Here is a 26,347-nt window from a genome sequence, read left to right as displayed (position 1 = left end):
CATTCAAAATTTGCATAATATATCGTCGAATAACATCCTAGAAATGTCAAAATTAATTTCTTTTTATTACTATTCAAGTAAATTACTTAACAGTAAAGTTCCTACTATTATGATTCTCAATTGTCTCTTGCCGCCGTTAATCTACATTTACGAATGTATATTGTAAATTGATTTTAGTTCCCTATAAATTAAATTTTTTTATATTTGTATTTAATATTAGATTAGGTTAGACTTTATAACAGTAAGATTATACTAGATTAGTATTTTCTCTCGATATTATAAAAAATTACGCATACTTTATTTAAAATGCATTACTTCTGCTATACTTACGTAGAAGATCCATTCTTGCGACCAGATGTGATTTATTCCATGAATGAACAAAATGATTTATTCCATAAATTAATGTTTTTACGACTCGAGAGGAAAATTCCAACATCAAGTGTCTACCATAAAGAAATTTTAAATACAAAAATAAAATAAAATATTTCTATAGCGTGTTTTGTCGGCACGCAAAAGTTATCTTGTTTAAACTTACGAGAAGACAATAAAGGTCGGTAAAGGAACAGGAGCAATGTATCAATATTGGTTTCCAGTGATTATGCGTGATATATAAGTATTAGATTGATTATTTATATTTTACAGTTTATTTATCAATAATACCTCATCGATAGTTCGTATTTTGGTTCTTAGATGTAGCGCGCACAGAGTTCAATCGCTTATTTCTTTTTGACTCATTTCTCTAATATTATGTAGAATGAAGAGGAGCTAAATATTTTCTCTGACAATTTGTCTACTGTGCTCTCAACAAGTAACAAGTTGTGTCGAAGCCAAGTATATACGCTGCGTAGCTTTCAGCGTATAATCTTTAGTATATCTTTAAGTAGAAGAAGGTGAACACGTGGCGATCCGCAGGATCGCACGCATTTTGTACTAAAAAAAGAAACAACGCTTGCGACTACAGCACATTAAACATTGCTTCTCAGCTGTACAAAAATCTTTGTCCGCACTACGCCTCTCGTAATTAATACTAGTGTATTTTTTTTAGCTTTGTTTTATTCCGCTCTCTTACATCTCAAATAGAATATTTATACGCGTATTCCAATGTAAACATGTCTAGGAATACATTTACTACATTTACAGGCACTATCCCCTTCAAAATCGAGTAACTACCATTACCCGCATTTCTACGTGAAAAAAAAAAGAGTTAAAGATTTGCGTCTCACGTATCCTAATAGAAAGACAACTCGTGTAATTCCAAATAAAACCTTTCCGGGCGATACTCGTCTTCCGCTTGGTTGCATCAAATCAAGAACCGTTTCAATAAAATGTTGCTCGATGAATCAATTCTCTACAGGAATGCTTCTCTCAATTCATTAAAGAATCCTTTTTTTTCGTCACGTATAAAATGTGATTCCATACAAATTTCAGCAAAATTTCTTTGCAATAATATGATTTACATTTTCCTCATGATATGACATGAGTAATAATTACAATTGGATTTATACAGGGCTTTGTTTGCTACTTTTGCTTATAGAGAGAATAATTCGACATTTGTTAATAAAGATTAAGATTAATGTCATATATCGCGTTAATAAACAAAGTAATTGATAAATCGGTTGGAGAATGCATCTTTTCGATAAATCATCAGTACTCTTAATTAAGATTGTTCGATATAATTACAAAAGCTTATTTCTCAGTATTTTGAATGATATATCAGTCGTATCGTGTCAGCAATGATTATATAATATATAGAGTTTGGTCAAATATCACAATAAAATTCGAGTATTCTTACATACTTCGATCTTTTCAGTTTTAAATTGTTATTTATAGACATAAATATCACATAAGAATTTTCTGCTATTAAATATGCTTAATCCAATCATATCTTTTTTTTTTTTTTTTGTAAACACTTAACGAAAGTATAATAATTAATAACGTCAATCCTGTTATAACTGATTTCCAATATTCGAAAAATATAAAAATTTTCTATTACATTCGTTCTATAGTTCAATGATGTAATAATTTTAACCTAAAATTCAAACATTGCAATATTTGTAAAGCAATCGATCTATTTCTTGACATTTCTCTATCGGCTTTGATGATACATCGAAAATAAAATATCAAAAAGGACTTTTAAAAGTCAACTCGAATTGATTTATATCTGCTTTAGCAATGTATTAACATTCCAGATTGATATACTGATTATATATATTGAATGACTGCATAATCGAAAATTATATCTGTAAACTTAAAAGCACCATGTCTATTTAAAAGTGCATGTATACATGAGTATGTATACAATGATCTATTTGTTATGCAAGATCAATAATCAATGATCAAGTCCATTTTAGACAATCTATAAACCGCGACGAAATTCAAATTACAAATTTACTTATATTTTTACGCGGCGTATAGCAAAACATTTAAAGACTCAGAATACATACATAGAAAAAGGATAGCGGTAAAAAGTATCTTTTACATGTACTCTGATTCTTTAAGTATTTTCTTTGTATTATATAACGCATAAAAAGATAAATACATTTCCATCTTGAATTTTGTCATAAATTTTTCATCGTCTAAAATAGACTTTACATATTTCTATATGGAAATTAATAAAAGAAAAAAAGGGATTTTTACAAATGAGTATATAAGATGTCAAAGAGACATTTATTTAAATCGGCAACAGATATTACGATAAAAAAAAACACGGAGCACTCCCCGAGAACTCGAATGTACAAGGACAGGTCCGTCTTTATCGATTGTGGAATACTCTTTTCGATAGCTCTGATGTCTTTTCAATCTTAACACATCGTACTTAGATCGAAATGAATATCTAGTCTCTCTTTCAAAAAAGTGAACAAAACACAATCTGTATAAAGAATGCAATCACGATTACGTGTTGGGTTGATTTAATCTCCAAGATTTGCTGTACCTCGAAAATTTGTTCTTTCGAAACGCTTTATCTTCCCAGTGCTCGATTGTAGAAGGGCGGGGAGAATCATACTCTGAGCAAATCATGGCGCAGCTACTTTATCGTCCCTGGCAAAAAGCTCGAACGTCTAAATGTGTAGCATGTCTGTGTAGCATTTGTACCATAAAAAATTAAGCTTAAGTGATTTTATACACTATACAGAGCATCGTGTTTTCATTCCATCATCATCGCGTCCAGCAAATCCTTCCGTTAACTATTACGTCGCGTCCAATTGTTTTCAACGGATACTTGCACGGGTATGTCTTGTTGCGGCACGAAATCACCGATCAACTGTACTCGCGGGGAAAAGCGCGAGCAATAAGAAAAGATGTACGAATATACGCAGTCGTTATGTGATTTTATCCGCCGCTGCGGTTGAAGCAGCGCCGATTCAGTTTGGGAACTAACGTGCGTGGCGGCACGTGAAAACGTCAGCGTCTCATTCCCCACCCGAGACACCCGTAACACAAATGTTTATCACGTCCCGCCACGTTGTTTCCTGAGTTTGATTCACTAACGTTGTCGACTGAGGATCCGAGACCTCCGACGTAACCGGGGTTAGCGGTGGACTAGGTGTCGCGGGCGCTTCCTCGGACTGATTGTGTTCCGTCGTCGATGTCGCCGTTGTCTCCGCAGCGTCCTGCTCGACTTCACCGTCGGCGAGCGACGTTTCCGACTGTGTGGAGCTGGGAGCCTTCAATAGGAGAGAATCTTGTGCACGCAACGATATAGAACTACCTTTATTGCTATTGCCATCCTCACCTAAAATCAACGTGCAGTAAATATCAATCCACAAGACAAGAAATTTGGTTCTCGAATGTTGAAGCAAAAATTAACTCTTAAATATATTTGTTTGATATTCAATATAGGTAATATTTTTCAAGTTAACACAAGTTGGCACGAAAGTGCAGAAAATTAAGTCCAATGTTTAATTTATTAAAGGTCAATGTAAATACTTCGTTGTAAATTTACACATCTATTTTAGTTTAGTTACTTTCAATACCGGGAAAAAAATTAATTAAAATATTATATATATTATTTATATGGTAAATCGTGATATAAAAAAATAGAGAACAAAATTTCCTAATATAATATTCTTTGAAGATTATTGTGCGAATAGAGTATATTGCATTGTACAAGTAATTTCGAATTTTTTAAATAAATTTACTTTTTTTCCGGGTAAAGTATAGTTTGATTAACGCGTAAATTAAATATTTCTTTGTCAAATTTTGCCCGTATCATGATTTTTTTAAGCGTGCTACGTAAAAAAATAATAACACCATCTACTGGAAAATTATTTATTACACAACCCAATAATTATTATCATCATAAACAGTTATAACTTGATATTTGCTTTATGAAAAATGTTAAAAAATATTAGACTCACCACAAGGCCTAAGAACGAGGTAGAAGAGCAGATCAGAGAGGGATATTATTCCGATCACCTTATCATCATCATCAATCACTACTAGCCTATGAACCTGAAATACGCGGAAGAAAAAGATAAATCTTGGCTTTTAATTCTAGCATTTCATCGAGAAGAAAAATTATGCTCGATTTGAAGAAACACTTTCGTACCTCCGCTCTGACAATCCTTTCCATTACAGTGAACAATGTTTCGTCTAATTTGCAACTCTGTACGCCTTCGAACCATTCATTGCGATGCTCGTTTGCTTCACGCAGTGAAACATCCAAGTTATTGTACGTTTTTTCCGCAGCTAAGTTCTGCAAAAGTGACACATTTAAGTGAAGTGTGCAAATGTGTTTCACTTAACCTCTTATGAATGATGTAGAAAGAATATGTCTTACAATAACGTCAAACTTTGAATAAATGTTCACTAATTTTCCCTCGGAGTCGACAATCGGTAATGCCGAAACTCTCCTCTCCACAAATTTCTTCAGCGCTAAAATTATGCTAGTTTCTTCCGTGGCCGTTTCGATATTCTCGAAAGTGCCTATCCTCAACTCTCGCAACGTTTTATTGATGAAAGATGGTTTCGGTAATTCGTGGATCTGTAATTGAAGTATTAAAGTAGATTCGCGTGGCAAAGGAATGCCACAAGGTTCGCAAAAGAAGAAACAACGCGATACTCACGTATAGGAAAAGAAACCTAAGTAGTCGTTTGTGTGTCAACATGTAAAGGACATTTCCAGTATCAGGATCTATCACAGGCAATCGGTGGATTCTGTTTTGTATCAAGAAATGTAGAGACATGGCTGTTTTGTATCACGATAGAGACATGGCAGGCACTGAAGTCGGAACTTCTGAAAATGTTTAAGAAGCAAGTGTCTTTTTATAAAGCTATTCAAAAAATAGAGGCGCATAAATAGATTCCGACGAAGGAATCCTTCGATCAATACGCGATCTCGAAGCTCGCGCTCATGAATAGTTTGAATTTGCCGACGAGTGACGTGATTCATATGTTGATTGGCGGAATATCGCAGGGTTCGTTGAGAACCATAGCCCTCTCAATATCGGAAAGTTCGATAGATGGATTTCTCGCGAAGATGCGTACAATAGCAGAGGGAAACGCAGACGCGGAGAGAAAATCCACGGCGGTCGCGAGTGCGGTAAAGTCCGTGCCTAATAACGCGTGTAGAAACTGCGGGAAGAAAGGACATTCCTATAAAAATTGTCGCGGAGAACTTACATGTTTCTATTGCAAGTCGAAAGGGCACCGTCAGTTCGACTGCCCAAAACTCAAAGATAAAAGCGGCGGTAAGCCGCCGATGGCTCAGCGGTCGTCAACGGCCTCGGCTGCCGTTGCCGTCGAAAACGAGAAGGAAGACGTAGTGGCTTTCGTTTTCGTAGCCGCGGAAGGAAATCTGAAGATTGCCGAGCCATTTGCCGAAGTTACGAGTATCTGCGGGCAAAAAAGTAGAATTCGGGCATTAATTGATACGGGAAGTCCCGTCTCGTTTGTTAAAAAAGAAATTTATATAAATCGAATCAGACCGTTTGTAAAAAATTGTAAACGGGCAAATAAAAACTTAAATGTGCGCAATAATATTATGTGTGCAATGTGTATGTGCGCAATAATATTATGTGTGCAATATGTATGTGCGCAATAATGTCATGTGTGCAATGTGTATGTGCGCAATAATGTCATGTGTGCAATGTGTATGTGTGCAATAATGTCTTGTGTGCAAACGTACGTTTGTATTTTTAATTTTTAAATGTGCGCAATAATGCTTGTAGGCAATCGCTCTGTAGGCAATCGGGAATGTCGGCAATTGAAGCTGTCGGCAAAATGTTGTGGGCAAACGAAGCTGTTGGCAAATGGGAATGTAGGCAGTTGAGACCCTCCCGAGAAAACAAGCACAAGCATCGTTTGTTTACAAACTATCCGCTCACACGTACACAGACCACACGTCAGTGTAGTGAGTTACCACTACAAACAAATGCGTACACACGGACCTACGCGGCGTAGGCTATGCCGATAATGTCATTTCATTTTTAGTACCATCGAAATGATGGCGCTTTCGCGTCGGAGTTCGGCTGCCACTCCAGCATCCTCTTAAAAATACAATTGATATAAATCAATTTTTAGGCAATCCAATTTTAAATTTAAAATTATTTTTAATTTGATTTTATGAAATAAAACAAATTTATAATTGTCAAAATAAGACTTTTTTTTATTCGTGGTGCAATTAAAGATTTTTTATACAATCTTTATTTATTTATGAATTCAAGATAATATTAAATATAAAATAAAATAATATACGAAAATTATATACAAGTTGATTTATGTTTTTCCTGTAAGGTTTTCTTAGTATCTTCGACAAACGTGCTGTTATGCGAGAAACTTTTACTATCAACCTCAGCCCCTATCCATGCCACCGTGCGTTGTTGATATTTTACTACAGGAACGCAATACACAGCCAGCATAATTTACTTGTTTTAAAATATGCCCGCGATGATTACATATATTTTAATTTTAAATTCCTAAATACCAGTTCATAACACGTACACAAATAACTTTATGAAGCGCCGAGGACATCTCGATCATCGCCGTCGTCCTTCCTTCCATGACCTTCCATGTTTTACGTCTTGTTTCTTTTGTCCGGCCTTCCTTGTAACAGTCCAAAAGCGAAGAATAAAAATAACGGATTTTTTGCGAACAGTTCTTAATTCGACATTAATTATCAAAAAAAAGTTGTATGTCGTACATATTAAATCTTATAAAAAAAACTATCGTATATGTAGAATAAATTATAATACAATAAAATTTGAAACTAACACTTATAACTACCTAACATGTTTTATAATTTGCCATAGTAAAAATTCGGGTAAATATGCATTTTAGGTCACACCTCACCGATTTTGTTGCCATTTTAACGAATCGAAATCGATGAATATATTAATTAGTTTTCGATGTATGTTTTCGATGTCATCTAGACATCAATTTAATAAGTCATTTCTCGCTGGAATGTTCCTTGTTTGAGAAACGAAAAATTTGCTTCAGTATGTATAGCGTTTAGTAGTACAAAACCGGTTGCCATAAAATGCATTATAAAGTGCGAACCGGTTTTTTCCGCAGATATGCGATGCATTTAGTAGGCAACGGGTCAAAATTAAGACGATTAGTAACAGTATTCAGTTAACAAGATCGAAAGAAAGTATAAGTATAACAAGTATATACATGTTATAGCCCAAATATGTTACACCGGAAAATTGCATTTATTCTGTGCATTTGTGTAAATTTTTTTGTGTTAATGTGTGTCTCTACGCAAATTCACGAATTCAACGAAAATAATGGTAGTAATTACACACTACCCGCGTATGCCATTGCCTTAAGAGCCGATCTTCTCAACTCGACATGTGGAAAGGAGTTACACGATTTTCGAGACGCTGTTGATCAACGAATACTGTGGAGTTTGAAAAGTTAGTAAAATTCTTAATACATTGTTTATTGTTAACATTGACTGTTTTCAATATTGGGATGTAGTTCCGAAAAGCCCACACCCAGGGGCGTTGCGACCGTCCTAAGCGCCCCTACGCTGAAAGAGGCTTGCGCGCCCCAAGCGCGAGGCAAAAAGAAAAAGTTTCTAAAATTCCTACTTTTAGCGCTACCCAGAACCACGACGAGGACGTAGTAGGATAACGGTTCCGTTTTTTTTTTGCTTTTTTATATTTTTTTATATTTTTTTATTATTTTTATATTATATTATATTTTTTATAATTTTTATTTTTATATTTTTGATATTTTTAAATTTATATATATGAATAATAATAATAAAAGAATTTAAAAATTATGTTTTCTGGCCTTAGCCCTTGCGAATATTTCTATAATGTCCTTATAATTGAGATTATTGGCCACTTCCTTTTCAATTGATATGATTGCTAAATCGGATAACCGTGTTTGCGTCATTGTACTTCTCAGATAATTTTTTATTAATTTTAATTTTGAAAAACTGGCCTCACCAGTTGCCACAGATATTGGCATAGTTAGTAATATCCAAAATGCTATTGTTAAATTCGGAAATATTTCCAGAAAGCCATTTTGAGCTATTTTATTTCAAATACCGTGGTGAAAAATCATCTCATAATTTCCTAGAAAATTTTAAGAATTTTTCATAATTTTATTTTATGAAAAATTCTGAAAAAAAATTTCTTATTTATTCATATTTTTAAAACATTTTTTAGAAAATTATAAGAAATCTCAGAATAAGAAATCTCAGAATATTTTCCATTTATACGTATGAGAAATTTTTATCAAATTCGTTTTGAATAAAAATATGAATTATCTCCGTATTATTCAGAATATTTATATGAAAAATTTCAGAAAATATTGTATTTTTTTCATATTTTATTACATTGATTTAAATGAGATGATATTTGTAATAAAAGATAAAAATTTTAATAATTTTAAAATTATATATTTTGAAAGAAGTTTTTATATCCATTTTTTTTTATTTCAAAAATTTCTTGACTACATATATGTAAATTTTTAATTTTGAGTATTTTACTTTTTATTTTATATCTTTTACCCAATGTTATTTAATTTTTATGTATTCTCTTTAATAAATAAAATATCTTTTTCTATAATTCATCAACATTTTACGCATATAAATAATTAACATGGAAAACTAAATAACTTGAAATGTATGAAATTGTATTATTTTTAAAGGCCTGTGTCCACGATGCAAGAAATTGGTCCAAGTTCTTGGTCCGAGAAATGTATAGCCAATTAAATTGAAGTTCTTATGGAAAAACAGCAAGTTGATTGGTTACACATTTCTTGAAGCAATCCAACTATTTTGGGCCAAAAACTCGAACCAATTTCTTGCATCGTGGACACGGGCTTTAATATATACAGATCTGGAAAATATGAGAAATAATGAATTTATTCATATATTTTCATATATTTTCATTTCTTTTCTGAACTTTTCTGAAAAGTGTGCCAATTCATATAAAAAATCTTAAAATTTTCTGAAAAAGTTATAAAATTTTTGTAAAAAATCTGAAAATTTTAATGAAAAATTCTGAGAATATTTTTCACCAGGGTATCAATTGGCGATTGCAAAATGTTTTGTTGTACATCTGAAAATGTTGTTTTATATAAATTTATCTCATCAAAAAGTTCAATGGCATTTATATCAGAACAATTTGTGTTTTTGTTGTAAAGTTTTAATTCTAAAGTTTTGCATTGATTTAATGTAACATCGGAAGTATTTATGTCATACAGAAATTTGAAAGCATGATTATGGTAGTTAAGCTGCTCAAATCGTTCTTCTAACGAATTTAGAGCTACGTCAATAATGTAATTAAAAAATTCTACTTTAAATTTCTGTCTGGCATCTGCAATTACTTTATTTTTATTACTAAATTGTGTCCGTTTTCTTAATTGAAATTGCGACACGGATGGAAATTCTGGAGAAACGTTCATTTGAGCTGCAAGATCTTTGGCATTGGTTTCAATATTTATAAAACCATTTTGACGGTAGTCTCTTAAAAACTCAGTTACATTTTCAATTAAAGATAAGCATTGCGGTATATTAATTTGATGCGACTGTAAAGATTTTGACACAATATTGATTCTTTGTAAAATGTCATACCAGCAAAGCACAGATAATATAAATTTATAATTTGAAATTTTTTCGGCAATACTATGAGCTGTATTCTTTATAGTTTTATCATCTGTATTTTCAAAAATCTCTAAAAGACTGTCATAAATAATTGGTAAATTATAACGCAAAGCTTTTACTGCATTCACACGCGATGACCATCGTGTAGCTGATACATTTTTTGGTGTTAAACCATAACTGTCTGAATTTCCGAAATGTTTTTTTAAAATATCCCATCAATTTGTAGATCGGGAAAAAAAGTTATAAATTTCTTGTATCAATGAAAAAAATGAAAACGATTCTAATGATGCATCAGCTGCATCATTTACTATTAAATTTAAAGAGTGGCATGCGCAAGGAACAAAAAAGGCTAAAGAATCTTATTTAAAATATGTTGTTGTACTCCATTGTTTTTTCCTTTCATATTTGAACCGTTATCATAACCTTGACCTCTTAGATTTTGTATATCTAAATTATTCGTTAATCGAAATTCTAAAATAGCACTTGCAATGGCTGCACCTGTTTTATTATTTTCTTTAATAAAACCAAGAAAGTGTTCATAAATTTTAAATTGATTATTTTTATATGAAACAAAACGCACTACTATTGTTAATTGCTCCTGATGAGAAATATCTGGTGTTGAATCCGCAATAATCGCAAAATATTTACTTGAATTAATTGAAGAAATTATTGAATCGGAAATTAATTTAGACATAGATGATAATAGCTCATTTTGAATAGTATTACTTAAATAATGATGTCCTTCTTTTTTTCTAAAAATCGACGCAAGTGTTCAGCCATGACTGAGTCAAATTCGGCTATTGTCTGCACAAGTTGCAAGAAATTACCATTATTTGGGGTATATAAAGAATTAGATTTACCTCGAAAAGCTAAATTTTGTTGAGCAAGATATTTAACAATTAGAATTAATCGTTTAAAGACATTCCTCCAATGTGTTTGTTCAATATTTAAAAATTTTTTATTATGAAAGTTTACAGTGTGCTGAGAGGTCATTCGATTAGCGAAGAGTTGCCAAGATTTAAAAGTTTCAAGATGTTTCTTGGTTTGCTCATGATCTTTAACGACACGATGTATATTCGACCAATCAGAATAGCCACAGGGACTTGAAAATTTATTTTCATTTTGTTTATATAAAGAACAAGAGAAACAAAAAACAGCATTTTTAGATTTTGAATAAATTAACCAATTTCTGAGTAATTTTTCACTGTTAGCCATTATACGAGTATATAAAGTTGTTGAAAAACATCTATTATTTGAATCTAATGGAAAGTTAAAATCCATAATTTGATTGGGAATACCATGATCAATCATCTGAGTCAAGAAATCGTGAGAAATTATATCAGGCCAAAGACCTGGATCTTCAAATTGATCGATTTGAACTAATCGAGAAACATTTATATCAGTATCGTCAACATTGGTATCAGTATGAATTAAAGCAGAAAGTGAAATCAAATTTGGAAGAGTTCTAGAAGATGAAACATCTACGGTCGACGTTGATGGTATTGAGTCTGAAAAAGTAGACATCAAAGGGAGAGCGCAAGAAGATGTGCTTGTCACCAATGAACTCGTTGAATGAACGGAAGCATTTGTAGTTTTTAAAAATTTAGTCAATGAACCCGATAATTTTTTACTTTCTTCTTCTTTTCTCTTTCTCTCTTGACGAAATTGAAAACCAGAAGGTTTTTTATTACTCATGGTTTCGTATAATTTTGTATAAGTATCGTGTAAATATTTGTATATTTTTTACCTATATATGCAACAAATGAATATTTATTTTATAAACCAAAAAAAAAAAAAAAAAAATAAGTAATAATAAACCAGAAAAAAGGAAATCAAAAAAAAATGAAAAGTATAATTTATTGTGTTTATTTTTCAATAACAAAATTATCTGAAAGGCCGAACTCAAGTCAAATGACAATAATCATATATTCTACATTATCCGCTTGCGCGTTTCGCCGCTCTATATAGTTTATAACGTAGGCAAACTCTGTAGCGAGAACTTCTTTCACCGCTACGCCGCCATGTGATTAAATGAGATACTACAAGCGGGCGGCATCGTATCGAGTCATTTTTTTCGCTGCTGCGCCGCCACGCGATTAAACAGTTTTATAAGTAAGCACATCGAGCCGGGTAGGAGCGGATCCTCGCAGACCGAGGACCGAATAGTCAATTTTTATACACTTAAAAAATTATTGGCATTTATAAAATTTTGCGCTCCTCCAAATGTTGCGCCCCTCCAAATTTTGCGCTCTACGCTGGAGCGTATATTGCGTACTATATTGCAACGCCCCCGTCCACACCTCCGATTTGCTCTAAACTATGCTTTTTATTGTACTTTTGCGCGCTGATTACGAATATGACCATGCCGATTGGCGACAAGATCATTTTCAAAGTCAAAAAAACTCACAAATTATCATTTTTTTAACCACTTCAGTGGTAGACTTCTCCGAAAGGTTTGTGCCAAAAATGGTAAAAGTCAAAAGTTAAAATATCGAAAAACGGTGAAACACGAGTTCAAAGTTTTCGAAGAAACTACTTTTCGGAATGGGTGTGGGTCGAGTGGGGAGCCCTATGGAAGGGCTCTACTACTGAAAAACTAAACACATCTATATATTGCTTTAATTTTTTCTATACAAAAATTGTTAACGAATAATAATATTTATTTTAATCATTATTAGTCGTTAATTAATAATCATTAAAAAATACTATATTATATTTTGTTTAAATAATAATTGTTTATTTTTTATCTTTAAGTGTTAGATTCTAGCGGTGAACCTAAATCCGGCTTTCTTTATGGAAATAATTATTGGCTAGGCAGTCGCAGTCAGTGTTACGATACAATGAATAGATATCCTTGGGAACTGTCAAAACAATATTTATTAAATAATTCACTATACCGTGATCCACAAAAAGAGTATCCGCCTTTTAAAATTAATTACTTTGTTGCCCACTTCAAACACAATAGTACTCTTCAGTACCACGTAAATTTACCAAACGAAGTAAGTTGACAGATCTTTATAAAGTAAGAAATCGCATAGAACATATCAAATTTTAAATCAATTTATCGAAATAGAATAGTAACATATATTTGAGATATTACAATGTTACAATATGTAAACAGAATTGCTTTTCAGGATTTAATTGTACTTGGCCTCTGTTTACCAGCATCATGTTCCACAAATGACCTAAGCTTTATTCTGGAGAGAATATTTCAAGATAGACTTCTCTTGATTGGTAATCTTTATTCCATGGATTTCAGATTGATCGAAGTTAAAGATCTAAAAAACGATCAATTTAGTGGTGCGATATCTCTCATCAGGTTTGTCAAAAAATAAAGTCATATACTTATATATGTAAGTATATATATATATATATATATATATATGCTAAATATTAATTTTTGATTGCAGTGTTATTTTAATGCTTACTATTTGCATGATGATAATCGGAACTATATATGATGTATTCGTGCATCAAAAACACTTAAAAGTAAAGAGTAAAACTCGTAAGTATATATCATGTGTCCAAAATTTCTTAACTTTCTTCAAGAACAACAATAGATTACCAGTAATTATTATATATTGTTGCGCTCGCGCCGCGGGAAATCGTCGATTGTGACGTGTGGGCTGCGAGTTGGCATTGAGAAGCGTCGCTTAGTAATTTGTAAATAAGTTGAGAAGCGTCGCTTGGTAATTTGTAAATAAAGTGTCAAGTGACAGTTACGCTTGGTCCTCGGTGCCGTGAGGACGCGTTTCGGATGTGAGACGGTTTTCTTAATTGTAAACGATAGTTTTGTTGTCACGGTTCAAATTGTGTTATCGTTGAGTTCATTAAAGTTTGTTATACTCAAATTGAGTTTATTATTTCTTGCGTGAGCGCATTCGCGAGTGATTGTCGCGAGTGCAACAATATAGCAGGTTACCATAATTATGATCATAAATATTGTAGAGTTCATATTTAAAAAAATACCTTTATGCTCTATAATTTAAAATTATTTGATGAATTTCATATCAGTAAGAAATTTATTTATACAGAATGTCTCAGAATAACTACGACAACGCTCGTAAGCGGATAGAGTATTGTAAACTGAACTGAAAAGTTCTTCATCATTTTACAATTTTCACAATAATTATGGAGAATTTAATTAAAAAGAATTGACAAATAAGCGCGCGTTTCACGCGGTAGCTTGACTGTAAAATGTTTAAAAAAACGTTTAAGTGTCACATAGCAACGAAAAGTGGCGCGAAGGATGGCAACTACTAATTAAAAAGTGTTATTTTTGGTTATTTCTGGTAAGACGGGGCATTTGCGACTCATTGTAGAATGGCCCTTATGCCCGTATCAGACTGCACATTAAAAATTAAAATTGAAGATTAAAGATTGAAATTTGACTTATCAGGACAAAGAACTTTTAACTCGTTTTGTTTCGATTGGTCAAATTTTAATCTTTAATCTTCAATCTTCAATCTTCAATACGTAGTCTCATACGGGCTTTACTTTTCGTTGCCGTGCAGTAGTAGTAGATGTGTTGTGGCACCGAGGGGTCATCCCTCTTACAGCCATCTGAGTCTGGTGAGGGTGGTGATAAATTTTGTATGGTACTAATCACTGTGTGTTGTATGTATGTGTAATGTGTATGTGAGCTAGTGTATATGTGTGTGTATGACCGCAGTGTGTGAGCTCAGGTCCGTAAGTTTGCTAAGCCCAAATGACTGTGCGGTTCAGCCATCCTTGCGGGATTTGTTCGTTGCCGTGCGACACTCGCTTAGCACATCTTTAGAGCTATGAACCTAAGAATATATAAACAGAGCGATAAGTGGTCTTATAGGCGAGGGAGGTGAAGCCTGAACGGCAGGAGGAAATCATGCAGCTAGTTGCTGCATGATTACAAGCATGTTGGTCGGCTAGAGAGAGAGAGAGAGAGAGAGAGAGAAAAATGGCGGTGTTATATATCTAATCTTGGCTTGGCGCTTGCGTAATGAATAATATTCAAATATTATAAATTCCGCGCTCGTTTAGTTACACGGGTTATCCGTAGCCGCCATCTTGGTCGGCTAGTTTCCCCCTCTGGTTTCAGCTCCGCTGGCTATTTCACTGTCGATATATTCCTAGGTCCATGTTTAGAGTATACATTTTAGGCCGGGTCTACAATAGATGTAGTAAGCTTTAAGAAATTGACCAATTACAGTCGATTATTCTTCTAAGATTTGTTTATGAGTGGTCAATTTCTTACGGCTTAAAGCTTACTACACTTATTGTAAACTTGACCTTACAGTCAAACCACGTGAAACGCGCGCTTATTTGTCAATGCTTTTTAATTAATTTCTCCATAATTTTTGCGAAAATTGCAAAACGGTAAACTTTTCAGTTCGGTTTACTGTGCTTTATCCGTTCACGAGCGTTATCATGGTTATTCTGAGACACTCTCTTTGCGTATATTGGGCGTTCGTTTTAGCTGCACTGGGGCAGCTCTGGGTCTGCTCTAAACAAGATAATACAGGACAAACTATTTATCTGTCCTGTATATAGTTTGTCCTGTATTATCTTGTTTAGAGCAGACCCAGAGCTGCCCCAGTGCAGCTAAAACGAACAAGCCCATTGTATATCTATTGTTTATTCGTATAAAACTTATCCATATTTCTTTGTATTTATTTTTGTATGACTGTTTTTTTACATAATAATTTCATTATTTTCAAAGTATCTTTATTTGTATATTAATATACTATTAAAACTTTTAAATTGTTATTCAGATGAGAATAATATACACGAACAGATGGAAATAACTGCTTTGTCATCGCATCAGGAAAATAAACTTGGAAAAATATTAATATGTTTCTCCATTTATACAAATACAAAAATAATATTAAGCACGAAAGTAGAAGATGATTCAATATCTATTATTCACGGTTTAAGATTTATTTCCACGATTTTGATTATCAGCATTCACACATTATTTTATTCAATTGACTATATTGGCAAGTAATTTAAAAAAATTGTATTGTTTGTATTATATTTTACGATTAATATTTTTCATGCATAACGGAAATTATTTTGTACATATAGATAATAGAATATGGAGTATAAGATTAAGCACCGGTTTTCTCGTTCAAATAGTCAGCAATGGGAATACAATGGTTGAGACGTTTCTTTTTCTAAGCGGATTTTTATTGACTTACTCATATCTAAAGCATGCAAAAGATCAAGAGAGAACTATGCCGATTAACTACAGAGAGAAACTAAATGAGTTCTTTTTTTTTATAATAAAAAGATTTATACGGTATGTTCTTCATTATTTTGTTTTACATGGACAATAACAAAACAATTCTATAAGTATAATGAAATAAATAATATAGTAATAAAGAAAACAAAAGAATATAAAGTAAGAACAATTTAAAAATCAAAGTTAAGGAATGAAACAAGTATTAATAATTTTTATAAAAATTTATTGGTAAACTTTTATTCTAAGGCTAACACCGGCTTATATGATGATGATTGGAATAACGCAATTAAATTGGTCTTGGTACGACAAAACATCACAATTTTACATGAGTGACAAACTGCACGAACTTTGCGCGAAATATTGGTGGAGAAATCTTTTGTATATTAATAATCTATTCGATTTTAACACAATGGTATAGATATATGTTTATTTAAAATGTTCATTTAATATCATGCTTATGTAAAAGCTTATTTATTCCTCAGATCTTATTTTTTTGTAGTGTATGTCTTGGACTTGGTATCTTGCCATTGATATGCAATTTTATATAATCGGTGTTGTTCTATTAATTTTATCTACTATGTAAGTTGATTGTATATTGACGTCTATATTTACGATATCATACAATTAATTTCTTTAGTGCACATATTTGAATAAGTAAATTTCAGATACTTTTACACAGCTGTCGTCATCTTGGGCATTCTTTTAATCGGCACAATTGTGTTGTCTGGCTATATTTCATATAGCTATGAATATGTTCCGACGTAAGTTATATATAAAAAGATTTTATTAATCATAAAACTTATTATTAAATAAATGTTTTTTTTTCATTGTTACAGATTCGATGAAATGTGGAGACTTGTAAATGTTTTATATCTGCCATCATGGATCAGAATAAGTTCATATCTTGTTGGAATAATTATGGGTTACATTTTAGTAAAGCTAAAAAAAAAATTGATCTTAAATAGGGTAAAATGTTATTTGTATTTGGATACAAATATTTTGAGAGAATTTCAACTGTTTACATTCTCATTTGCCAACAGCTTTGTTTGCCTACAACATTTTGCCGACAGCTTTGATTGCCTACAAGCATTATTGCGCACATGTAATTATTAAAAATACAAACATACCCCATACAGCACAGAATATTGCAGCAACATTGCAGCAATATTGCAATGTTCTTGCAATGTTGCTGGAATGTTGCAATATTGCCGCAATATTCTGTGCTGTATGGGACGTTTGCACACAAGATATTATTATTGCGCACATACACATTGCACACATAAAATAAGAAAATCGTATTAACACTTTGCACACAGGATATTATTGCGCACATATAAATTGCACACATGATTTTATGATATAAACCTCGTCTCGCATTTGAAGTACAGGGTGATGTGAGCTGGACCTCGCTTTGCGTGAAAACTTGCAAACCCATGTGAAATCGTCTAATTATAAACCTTTGAGTACCGTGTGTCTGTCGATTTCCTTATTTTATGTGTGCAATGTGTATGTGCGCAATAATGTCATGTGTGCAAACGTACGTTTGTATTTTTAATTTTGCATGTGCACAATATTGCTTGTAGGCAATCTCTCTGTAGGCAATTAGGAATGTCGGCAATCGAAGCTGTCGGCAAAATGTTGTAAACAAATGAAGCTGTTGGCAAATGGGAATGTAGGCAGTCGGGACCCTCCCAAATATTTTGTGAAAAATGCGCAATTATTAAAATAATTATTATAATATGTAAATAAACTATTAAATAATTATTTATAAATTAATAATTTATGAAAAATAATTGTTTAGTTTATTTAAGTATATTGCTTTCATTACTATTGTCATTAATTTCAGCAAATTGTAATTTTATGTTGGTGCCTTGGAAGTGCTTGTAACATTTCTGTGTTGTTCGGCCTTTACAAGCGACATATATCAGTTCTATCTACTGCTATCTATATCGCATTAAACAAAACTGCTTGGGCCATTGGTATAGGATGGATTGTAATAGCATGTTCCACTAAAAACGGAGGTTTGTTATTTTACGGTATAAATAAATATTATTATCAAATCTGTGCATAAATGTAACAAATAAAATTGTTGCAATGTATTATTAATAATTTGTATTTTGCTTAATTTTATTTTCGATAAAAATTTTTAACTACATATTGTTATAATGAGTAGAATAATGTAAAGAAAAATGCTCAGGTTTCGAAAAATGTAATTTCTTAAATGTTTTTTTTTTTATTACAGGCATTATTGAGAAAATATTATCATTCAAAGGCTTCATCCCTCTTAGTAGACTCACGTATTGCGCTTATCTTATACATCCTTTCATCATACAATCGATTAACTTGTATGGTGAAACAATTCGCCATATAGACTCGCTGCCCTTAGTAAGAATACAAACATCTAAAACTGATACCGATAAAAAATACCCTTATTGTCGTAATTTTTGTTTTCAGGTTAACATGTTTTTGGGATACGTTGTGATTTCTTTCGGAGGCAGTTATATATTAACCTTAATGGCAGAAATGCCGTATATCTCGCTAATGCAAATGTATACTCAATCTCGCGGTGGGAAAAAATTAAGAGTGTGAAATTGTAGTTCCGCAGAAGAGATGCTGTAATGTGTGTTGGCCAACATATTAGCGTGCAATGTTCAATTATAATTATATTTAATTAATCTAAAATGCGACATGTATAATAATTATTATAAAATAACATTACATTTAGGCGAAAATTCTTACTTTACTAAATAACAATTTTCAATAAACATTTTTATTAATTATACCTGATAATTTATTTTAAATGTTCACCTAAAATATTTCAAGAATTGCATTACTTCAAAAATGTTTTTGACTAAAGTTTTCAGATAGCCAAGTCTGCCGAAAACATATTTTGCCAAAATTTACTACAAATTTTGCTGACGATAAAAATGCAAATTTAATACAGGATTTGTTTTATCCAACGATGTCACCACAATGCCAGCAGAAATGTAACGAAATTTGCTGACATAATTTTGATAGCAAATTGGCGGCAGAATACGAGCAAACTTTTTAATTTACTTCATCATTCGCTAGCAATGTGATGTTGTCGTTCGATTTTTTCAACTACAAGCGACAAGCATTGAGCGACATTTTGCGACATTTTTTAAATCTATGAAATGGATAATCAAGGTTCACACCGCAGCAATTCCACATTTTTTTTCCTTTTTTATGTTTTAAAAACAAGGAATGTTGCATGTAATGAAGATGAAATATCAAGACATGAATGTCTGCAAAGATATACAAACTTTTTTATAGATGAGAACTGTTATTTTTATTTTGTTTTAGGTAGAATTGTTATATTTATAAATTTTATTTTAGTTAATTACAAAAATAATATTAAATTTGTCTTATAATATTTTTAGATGATGGAGTAACTGTTGTGTTAGAAGTTTGGACACACAAAACACTGAAACAATAGCATCTATGGTATCACCTTTTCATGATAATAATCTAGGTAAAATTAATATTATACAAGAAATTTTAAAATACCGTAAATAACTCATCACATTTATATTGCATGATATACATGATGTATATGTTATTTTTATTTCAGAAAATATTCTGCCTAGTAATAAAAAGAAAAAGGAAAGATTATCAGTAAGAAGAGGAAATATTAATATCCCAGGGAGAAACGTAAAGTCGAATAGATGTCTAGTTGACGTCTATTCGATAGATCTAAAATAAGTTGATTTTTGCATCTCGGTAGACGTCGAAATGGTTTCTATTAGACACATCTATTAGACGTCTTGTAGATGTCTTACAAATGCTGATTAGACGCTTTATATAAAGCTTATATAAAGCCCGTATCAAACCATGCATTAACAATTAAAATTGAAATTTGACTAAACAGAACAAAGAAATTTTAGTCTTCTGTCCTGATTAATTAAATTCCAATCTTCAATCTTTAATACGTAGTCTGATATGGGCTTAACCCAACGGATTGTTAATATATATTAATAAACTGTCAAAATTATAGCCTCGTGTAATGTAATGTCAGATTTATTTATATGTAGTACATAAGTACATTGTTTTATTATAATATGCAATATTGTTTTAAGGATCACTGAAACATATACTGAGAAAAAATACAGCATTGTAGAATGCTTGCGCATTTATATCTTTAATATCATTTGACGCATACACTACAATGCTGTATTTTTTCTTAGTATATGTTTCACTGAGCCTTAAAACAATACTGCATAATATACATTTAACACAGTACATAATTGTAATATATATAATATAATAATATTTATAAGATTTCTAAAGTAGGTACTTATATTACTACAGTAGAATATATTATACGATACATTTCTACATTATTCAAATTTCTTTGCGAATACATACACAATATTTAATTATATTTATTATAAAATTTGTTAAGTTCAATTTTACTAATACTCTAAGATAAAAAATAATCTAATATTTTCTAGATCTAAAATTTTAATAAGACAAAGTTGACAAAATCTTTAAAGAAGTATAATCTAAAAATTGAGTTTATACATTATTAGAAGTAAAACAAACAAAAGGTTTGTTATTGTTGCGTTGCTATTTTGTACACTTGTATACAATTCGCACTTAAAATGAGAAGAACGTTATATTCAGGCGTTGGAGAGAAAAAAGAACTAAAGAGTGTACAATGCGATGCAACGCGAACTTTTGCAAATGCGAACTAACCTAAAAGCATAATATTTTACTTTAAAGTACACAAATATATTAAATCACAAGATAAAGCACAATCAATTTTTCCTTGGGAAAAAAATCGTGCACTTACCGGTTTCTCTTCATTATCCATTTTTTACTATTTTATAGCAGCATACACGAGACACAAGACAGCACAGCACGTAAACACGTGAATAGGTTACGGCATTCGCGCGGCAATACTTGTTGAGCCTGAGCGGTATGAAAGGCAACGTAACCAATCATATAAATGATCGATATTGATTGGTCAATATAGCACCCGCAAAAATCAAAATTACTAAAACAATTTTTCCGTAAAAATATTATATATATATATAATATTAATATAATATAATATTAAAGAACAATTTATAATTGATTATAATTATATATGTGCTGCTGACAGCCTTGGGTAAAAGAGGACAGACATAATGCTATCTCTTTCTTTTTGCAGGTATAGCTATCGATCATATATGTAGACATCATTATTAATTTTATAATCTCCAAAATCATGACAGACAGAAATTGATTCGCGCAAATACAAAGTAAATATTAATATTAGACCAAAAATACATTTTATGAGATTATTTTTTTAACCACAAAATTTTTGTGTTTTTATCCTGATGAGGCTATAGGCGGGAGCACAGACTTTTGCATAAAGCATAACGCATAAGCATAAGGAAATTGATCTATATATTATATATATATATTATATATATATTATATATATATATATATTATATATATATTGGTCTATATATAAGCATAAGCAAATGCATAAGGAAACGGACCAATCAATTTCCTTATGCTTATGCGTTATGCTTTATGCAAAAGTCTGTGCTCCCGCCTTATGACTTAGTTTACACCGATTGTTTAGTACGCGTATCAAATACTAAATCTGCTTCTTCGATAGGTATAAATCGTTTAGTGTAAAATCTACACCAATCAAAGAAGCTGATTTAGTATTTGATACGTGTACTAAACAATCGGTGTAAACTAAGCCTATATTGCATTAATATATTTACTTATTGTTAGAAGTCTATTAGACATCTATTAGATGTCGAAAGATAATTTGTAATCTAAACAGTGTTTGATAAACAATACATCGCTATTGTGTAAATATTAAGTTTTAATTTTGTATAAGGAAATAAATGACACAAAATTACATGCATCTAATTTAGATTTTTCTAGACATTATTTTAGACTAGATGGCTCCGACATCTAATAGACGTATATCCGATCTTGTGTTTCTCTCTGGGATTAGAGGTCCAGTACAGAGAATCATTATGAAATCCATATTTATCTCTTATTTGAAATAATGGATTTACCCAAAAACATTTTCTTTTGTAATGTTTTTTCTGTTTTTTTTGCAAATAAAGAACTGTCGACAATACTAATAATCTTTTTCTCTTTTCCTTCATATTAGTTTCATAAATAATTTTTGTACATTCCATCATCCATTTATACCTTTCGTTGTGACATTTTATTTTATATAAACTGTATATACTGTTGAATATGTAATGGAATTTGTCGTCCTACTAAATCGCTGGAAGTTATTTTCATATTCAATAACGTCAATAGTAACGTGATTTTTTCATCGCTGAAAACGAGCGATGAGCGATGCATGAAAAGGTACCTTAACACTGCGCGACATTGCGCACAGTGCTCTCAGATTTGCCCATTGAGTAAAAAGAAACAGGAGGGAGCGTTTGGTCTTAAAAGTGCGGACGGAAGTGACTATATAAAGTGGTCGCTCAAGATGGCCGCTCAAGGGCGCCAATATTGAATGACTTGTTATGTTTAATTAGGAAATAATGTACAATTAAAAGAAAATAACTATAATATGCAACAATAATACCAAATTTTAATGGCGTTTTTCATTGGGATTGCACTCGTGCAATATTTCCATAAGAGCAATGTTAAAATCTAAAATCTAAATTTATATTAAATCCTTCATCCTTACAAAAATTTATCCATGCATTTCTTTGATCCGGATTTTTCGGAAACCTGTTTGTGAGTGAAAATTATTTAGTAATTATTGTGAATCTACAATTTCACAATATTATACATATGATTATAATCTCCAAAATAAAAATCTCATTATTGTTGATAATACTAACCGATGAAACGTTATTCCATGATTTCGAGCTGCTGCTGTTATGCCACAAGCTCTACAGTATACCATTTTGATTGTTTATTTCCATACACAGTTGCATAAAAGACTATACACTGCATATTAATGCGTACGGTGTACGGTATGCCGCTTGCCGCTATGCTCGAGCATTCCCTCTCACTTTCAAAAAGTGGTCGCTCAAGATGGCTGCCATGACGTACATCCGTCCGCGGATTTACCTAGTCCTGGCTAGTATATGCTTCCTCCTGTTTCTTTTTACTCAATGGATTTGCCCGGATAGGCGCGCATCCGCGACCTAACGAGCGTAAAAACAGTGGCGTGCGCACTGGTGTACTTTTGGCAGGCTCCAGTTTAAATGACGGACTTCACACAGGTTGCACCAATGCTGCCAGATTGAAGAGCCGGACAATAAGCTACTTGCACAGGACAGGAGGCTGATATATGAATAAGTAAAGGTGATATTATAATACCAAAATAGTAGTGCAATATTAGTGATATTAATGCAATATGGAGATAATAAGAAAAAAAGAGCTGTTAAAAAACGAACAATAAGAAATTTTAATTTATCATGTAAATAGAAAACACCTATTAATTTTTTGAAACTTTTACATATATTTTTGGGAGCAGCTTTTGGAGGGAGTCGTATAAACCTTCTTTCACTCGATATTATACTTCAGTGAGACAGCATTAGGCTGCGCATGCGCGTCCATCCGAGCACGTCTGAGAGCACTGACTGCGCATTGATCATATTTGCACTGATCCATGCTTGTAGATATGTGCGTTTATTTCGAAATTTTTTTAAATACCTGTGATTTGCGTCAATTTAATCTATTATATTTGTAACGTGTTGCATTTATAATGAATAAAAGTAATTTTGATATTTTTGTGGGTGGCACATCGGGGATTTTTAAAGGTAATTTTACCTTAAACATTATAGGTTATATATATAACCTATATTAAGAAATATCTAAATAAATTGTTGATCTATCAAAATATTTCTGTTTATCTGTACAAAAAATATAATTTGTAGGAATACAAGTCGGAAAGAAGGGACAAATAGTTAAAAATATACAGGACTTGGCTTCTATCACAAAAAACGATCAGGTGACTATTATTGAATGGGGCAATGACAAGGAAGAGGATATTTTAATCGCATGTGGTTTAAAAGAAAACAGAAGGTGATTTATAATAAATTATTTTTGTAGCAAAAAGAATCCTCTTTACTTTTATTTCTCTGTGAGATAAAATTTCGTCGTCATTGATTCTTTGCAGAGTAAAAGTGTATGATTCTAACCACCTTGTGTTTACAAGGTCCTTTCCTTGTGATGTAGGTAAAGGCAGCATCAAAGGATTATCACGATGTGAAGGGTAAAGTAAATTAAAAATAAAATAGAATGTTTTACATGTTAATGCTCACTGATATTTAATAATAATAATACAGTATATGATTTTGTTAGATCAATTTTAACTGCTGTCGAATCTGGAGAAGTGAGCTTATGGACTTCTGACAAAATAGAAGTGCCAATAATAAATGCTGGAAACAATTTGGAAAAGATGCGTTACTCACATACGGGAAAGAACATAATAACTGGAGGATTGGAAAATAGACTAAAAGTATTTGACCTAGAAAAGCAGAGTTTAATATTCACCGAGAAAGATCTTCCACATGATGCACTGCAGTTAAGATTACCCATTTGTATAACGGACTTGAATCTTTTACCAGGAACTCAAACGATAGCAACAGTCAGCAAATATGGATATGTAAGGAGTACAAACTTTTTATAAAACTAGTCTCATATCTGTTATCTATAATTGTATAAATTATTCATTATTAATGTGTTAATAATTTCATCAAGATACGCCTGTACGATTCACGTGCACAAAGACGTCCTGTAATAAATATGCAGATTCAAGATAAATCTTGGAGCTGTTTAAGTGTCACATCCAAAGACAAGTAAGATTTACATATTACATAATTTCATAAATCTTTGCGTACTTTTCTACAAGCTTTATTACAGAAATGTGAACAGAAGAAATTTCAATTTTTTCCAATAATCTCTTCCCATTGTTTCACTAGTTGATCTATTAAAGAACACAATATATTTTAAATTTAAGACAACTTTGAAAACGCAAAAATTACCCAATATATATTTCTATTTCTTTTATAATATTGTGTCAAATAATTGTATTTATGTGTATTATAGACATATCATAGTGGGATCGACTATAGGTACTATGAATCTTGTTGATTTAAGAAAATGTGGTTTCTTATTAAAAACTTATAAAGGATTCACTGGTGCTGTAACTGGGATAACTTGTAGTACGAGTAATCCATACATTGCAAGCGTTAGCCTTGATAGACATTTACGGATACATCATATGGACACAAAAGCACTTTTGAAACAGGTAATTTCTGCTTTCTCGTTTCCTAAAGTATAACAAAGTATTTGGACATAAATTTGGATATTAATCTATATTTTATTTTATATTACAGATTTATTTAACATCGAACTTAACGTGTATAGTAATGAAATCAGATTTTTCTTTTTAAAATAACTTTAATAACGAAAAAACGTTAATGTAATTTTTATTTTTTTGAAATAAAGTATTTCAAAATGCATTAAAAATAAACAATTTTTTGAATTTTTCTATATAAAGTTTAAAATTATAAATGTCTTACAATGTGTAGTTGAGAGAGAGAGAGAGAGAGAGAGAGAGAGAGAGAGAGAGAGAGAGAGAGAGAGAGAGAAAGAGAATGAGGGGGAAGAGGGGAGAAAGAGAAAATTTGATTATTTTATCACTCTAACAAGATAAGGGTGAGCAAAGGCTGATACTATAAATTCAGAATATGATTCCGGACATTCAAAATTTGCATAATATATCGTCGAATAACATCCTAGAAATGTCAAAATTAATTTCTTTTTATTACTATTCAAGTAAATTACTTAACAGTAAAGTTCCTACTATTATGATTCTCAATTGTCTCTTGCCGCCGTTAATCTACATTTACGAATGTATATTGTAAATTGATTTTAGTTCCCTATAAATTAAATTTTTTTATATTTGTATTTAATATTAGATTAGGTTAGACTTTATAACAGTAAGATTATACTAGATTAGTATTTTCTCTCGATATTATAAAAAATTACGCATACTTTATTTAAAATGCATTACTTCTGCTATACTTACGTAGAAGATCCATTCTTGCGACCAG

General features: G+C 31.7%; 3 protein-coding genes and 1 long non-coding RNA gene across 4 annotated transcripts; 2 read left to right on the top strand and 2 right to left on the bottom strand.

Moving 5' to 3' along the window:
- Positions 1 to 608: 608 nt before the first annotated feature.
- On the bottom strand, positions 609 to 7,040 carry LOC136997405 (5'-AMP-activated protein kinase subunit gamma-1-like). Its single transcript, XM_067348126.1, has 7 exons — positions 6,943 to 7,040; positions 5,623 to 5,835; positions 5,067 to 5,236; positions 4,781 to 4,984; positions 4,550 to 4,696; positions 4,359 to 4,452; positions 609 to 3,733 (listed from the first exon to the last, which is right to left on the bottom strand). The coding sequence occupies exons 3-7, from the start codon at positions 5,184 to 5,186 to the stop codon at positions 3,411 to 3,413; spliced, it is 888 nt and encodes a 295-aa protein (XP_067204227.1). The 5' UTR covers positions 5,187 to 5,236; positions 5,623 to 5,835; positions 6,943 to 7,040; the 3' UTR covers positions 609 to 3,410.
- LOC136997406 (nose resistant to fluoxetine protein 6-like) lies at positions 7,039 to 19,891 on the top strand. The gene is made up of 13 exons (XM_067348127.1): positions 7,039 to 7,856; positions 12,815 to 13,059; positions 13,195 to 13,379; positions 13,471 to 13,565; positions 15,811 to 16,035; positions 16,124 to 16,337; positions 16,527 to 16,692; positions 16,780 to 16,859; positions 16,946 to 17,041; positions 17,117 to 17,246; positions 18,127 to 18,301; positions 18,523 to 18,665; positions 18,735 to 19,891. The coding sequence occupies exons 1-13, from the start codon at positions 7,631 to 7,633 to the stop codon at positions 18,867 to 18,869; spliced, it is 2,115 nt and encodes a 704-aa protein (XP_067204228.1). The 5' UTR covers positions 7,039 to 7,630; the 3' UTR covers positions 18,870 to 19,891.
- Positions 19,892 to 20,564: 673 nt separating this feature from the next.
- Positions 20,565 to 21,272, bottom strand: LOC136997408 (uncharacterized). Its single transcript, XR_010888168.1, has 2 exons — positions 21,094 to 21,272; positions 20,565 to 20,996 (listed from the first exon to the last, which is right to left on the bottom strand). It is a non-coding gene; the product is annotated as an uncharacterized lncRNA (long non-coding RNA).
- A 2,577-nt stretch (positions 21,273 to 23,849) lies between these two features.
- LOC136997392 (WD repeat-containing protein 74-like) lies at positions 23,850 to 25,767 on the top strand. The gene is made up of 7 exons (XM_067348104.1): positions 23,850 to 24,046; positions 24,164 to 24,311; positions 24,406 to 24,501; positions 24,591 to 24,894; positions 24,990 to 25,087; positions 25,338 to 25,539; positions 25,628 to 25,767. Exons 1-7 carry the CDS (start codon positions 23,992 to 23,994, stop codon positions 25,682 to 25,684), a joined length of 960 nt encoding a protein of 319 aa, XP_067204205.1. The 5' UTR covers positions 23,850 to 23,991; the 3' UTR covers positions 25,685 to 25,767.
- Positions 25,768 to 26,347: the final 580 nt, after the last annotated feature.

This window comes from Linepithema humile, chromosome 1, assembly GCF_040581485.1.
Source record: "Linepithema humile isolate Giens D197 chromosome 1, Lhum_UNIL_v1.0, whole genome shotgun sequence".
NCBI classification, from domain to species: Eukaryota; Metazoa; Arthropoda; class Insecta; order Hymenoptera; family Formicidae; genus Linepithema; species Linepithema humile.
This window is presented reverse-complemented; position numbering and strand designations above follow the sequence as displayed.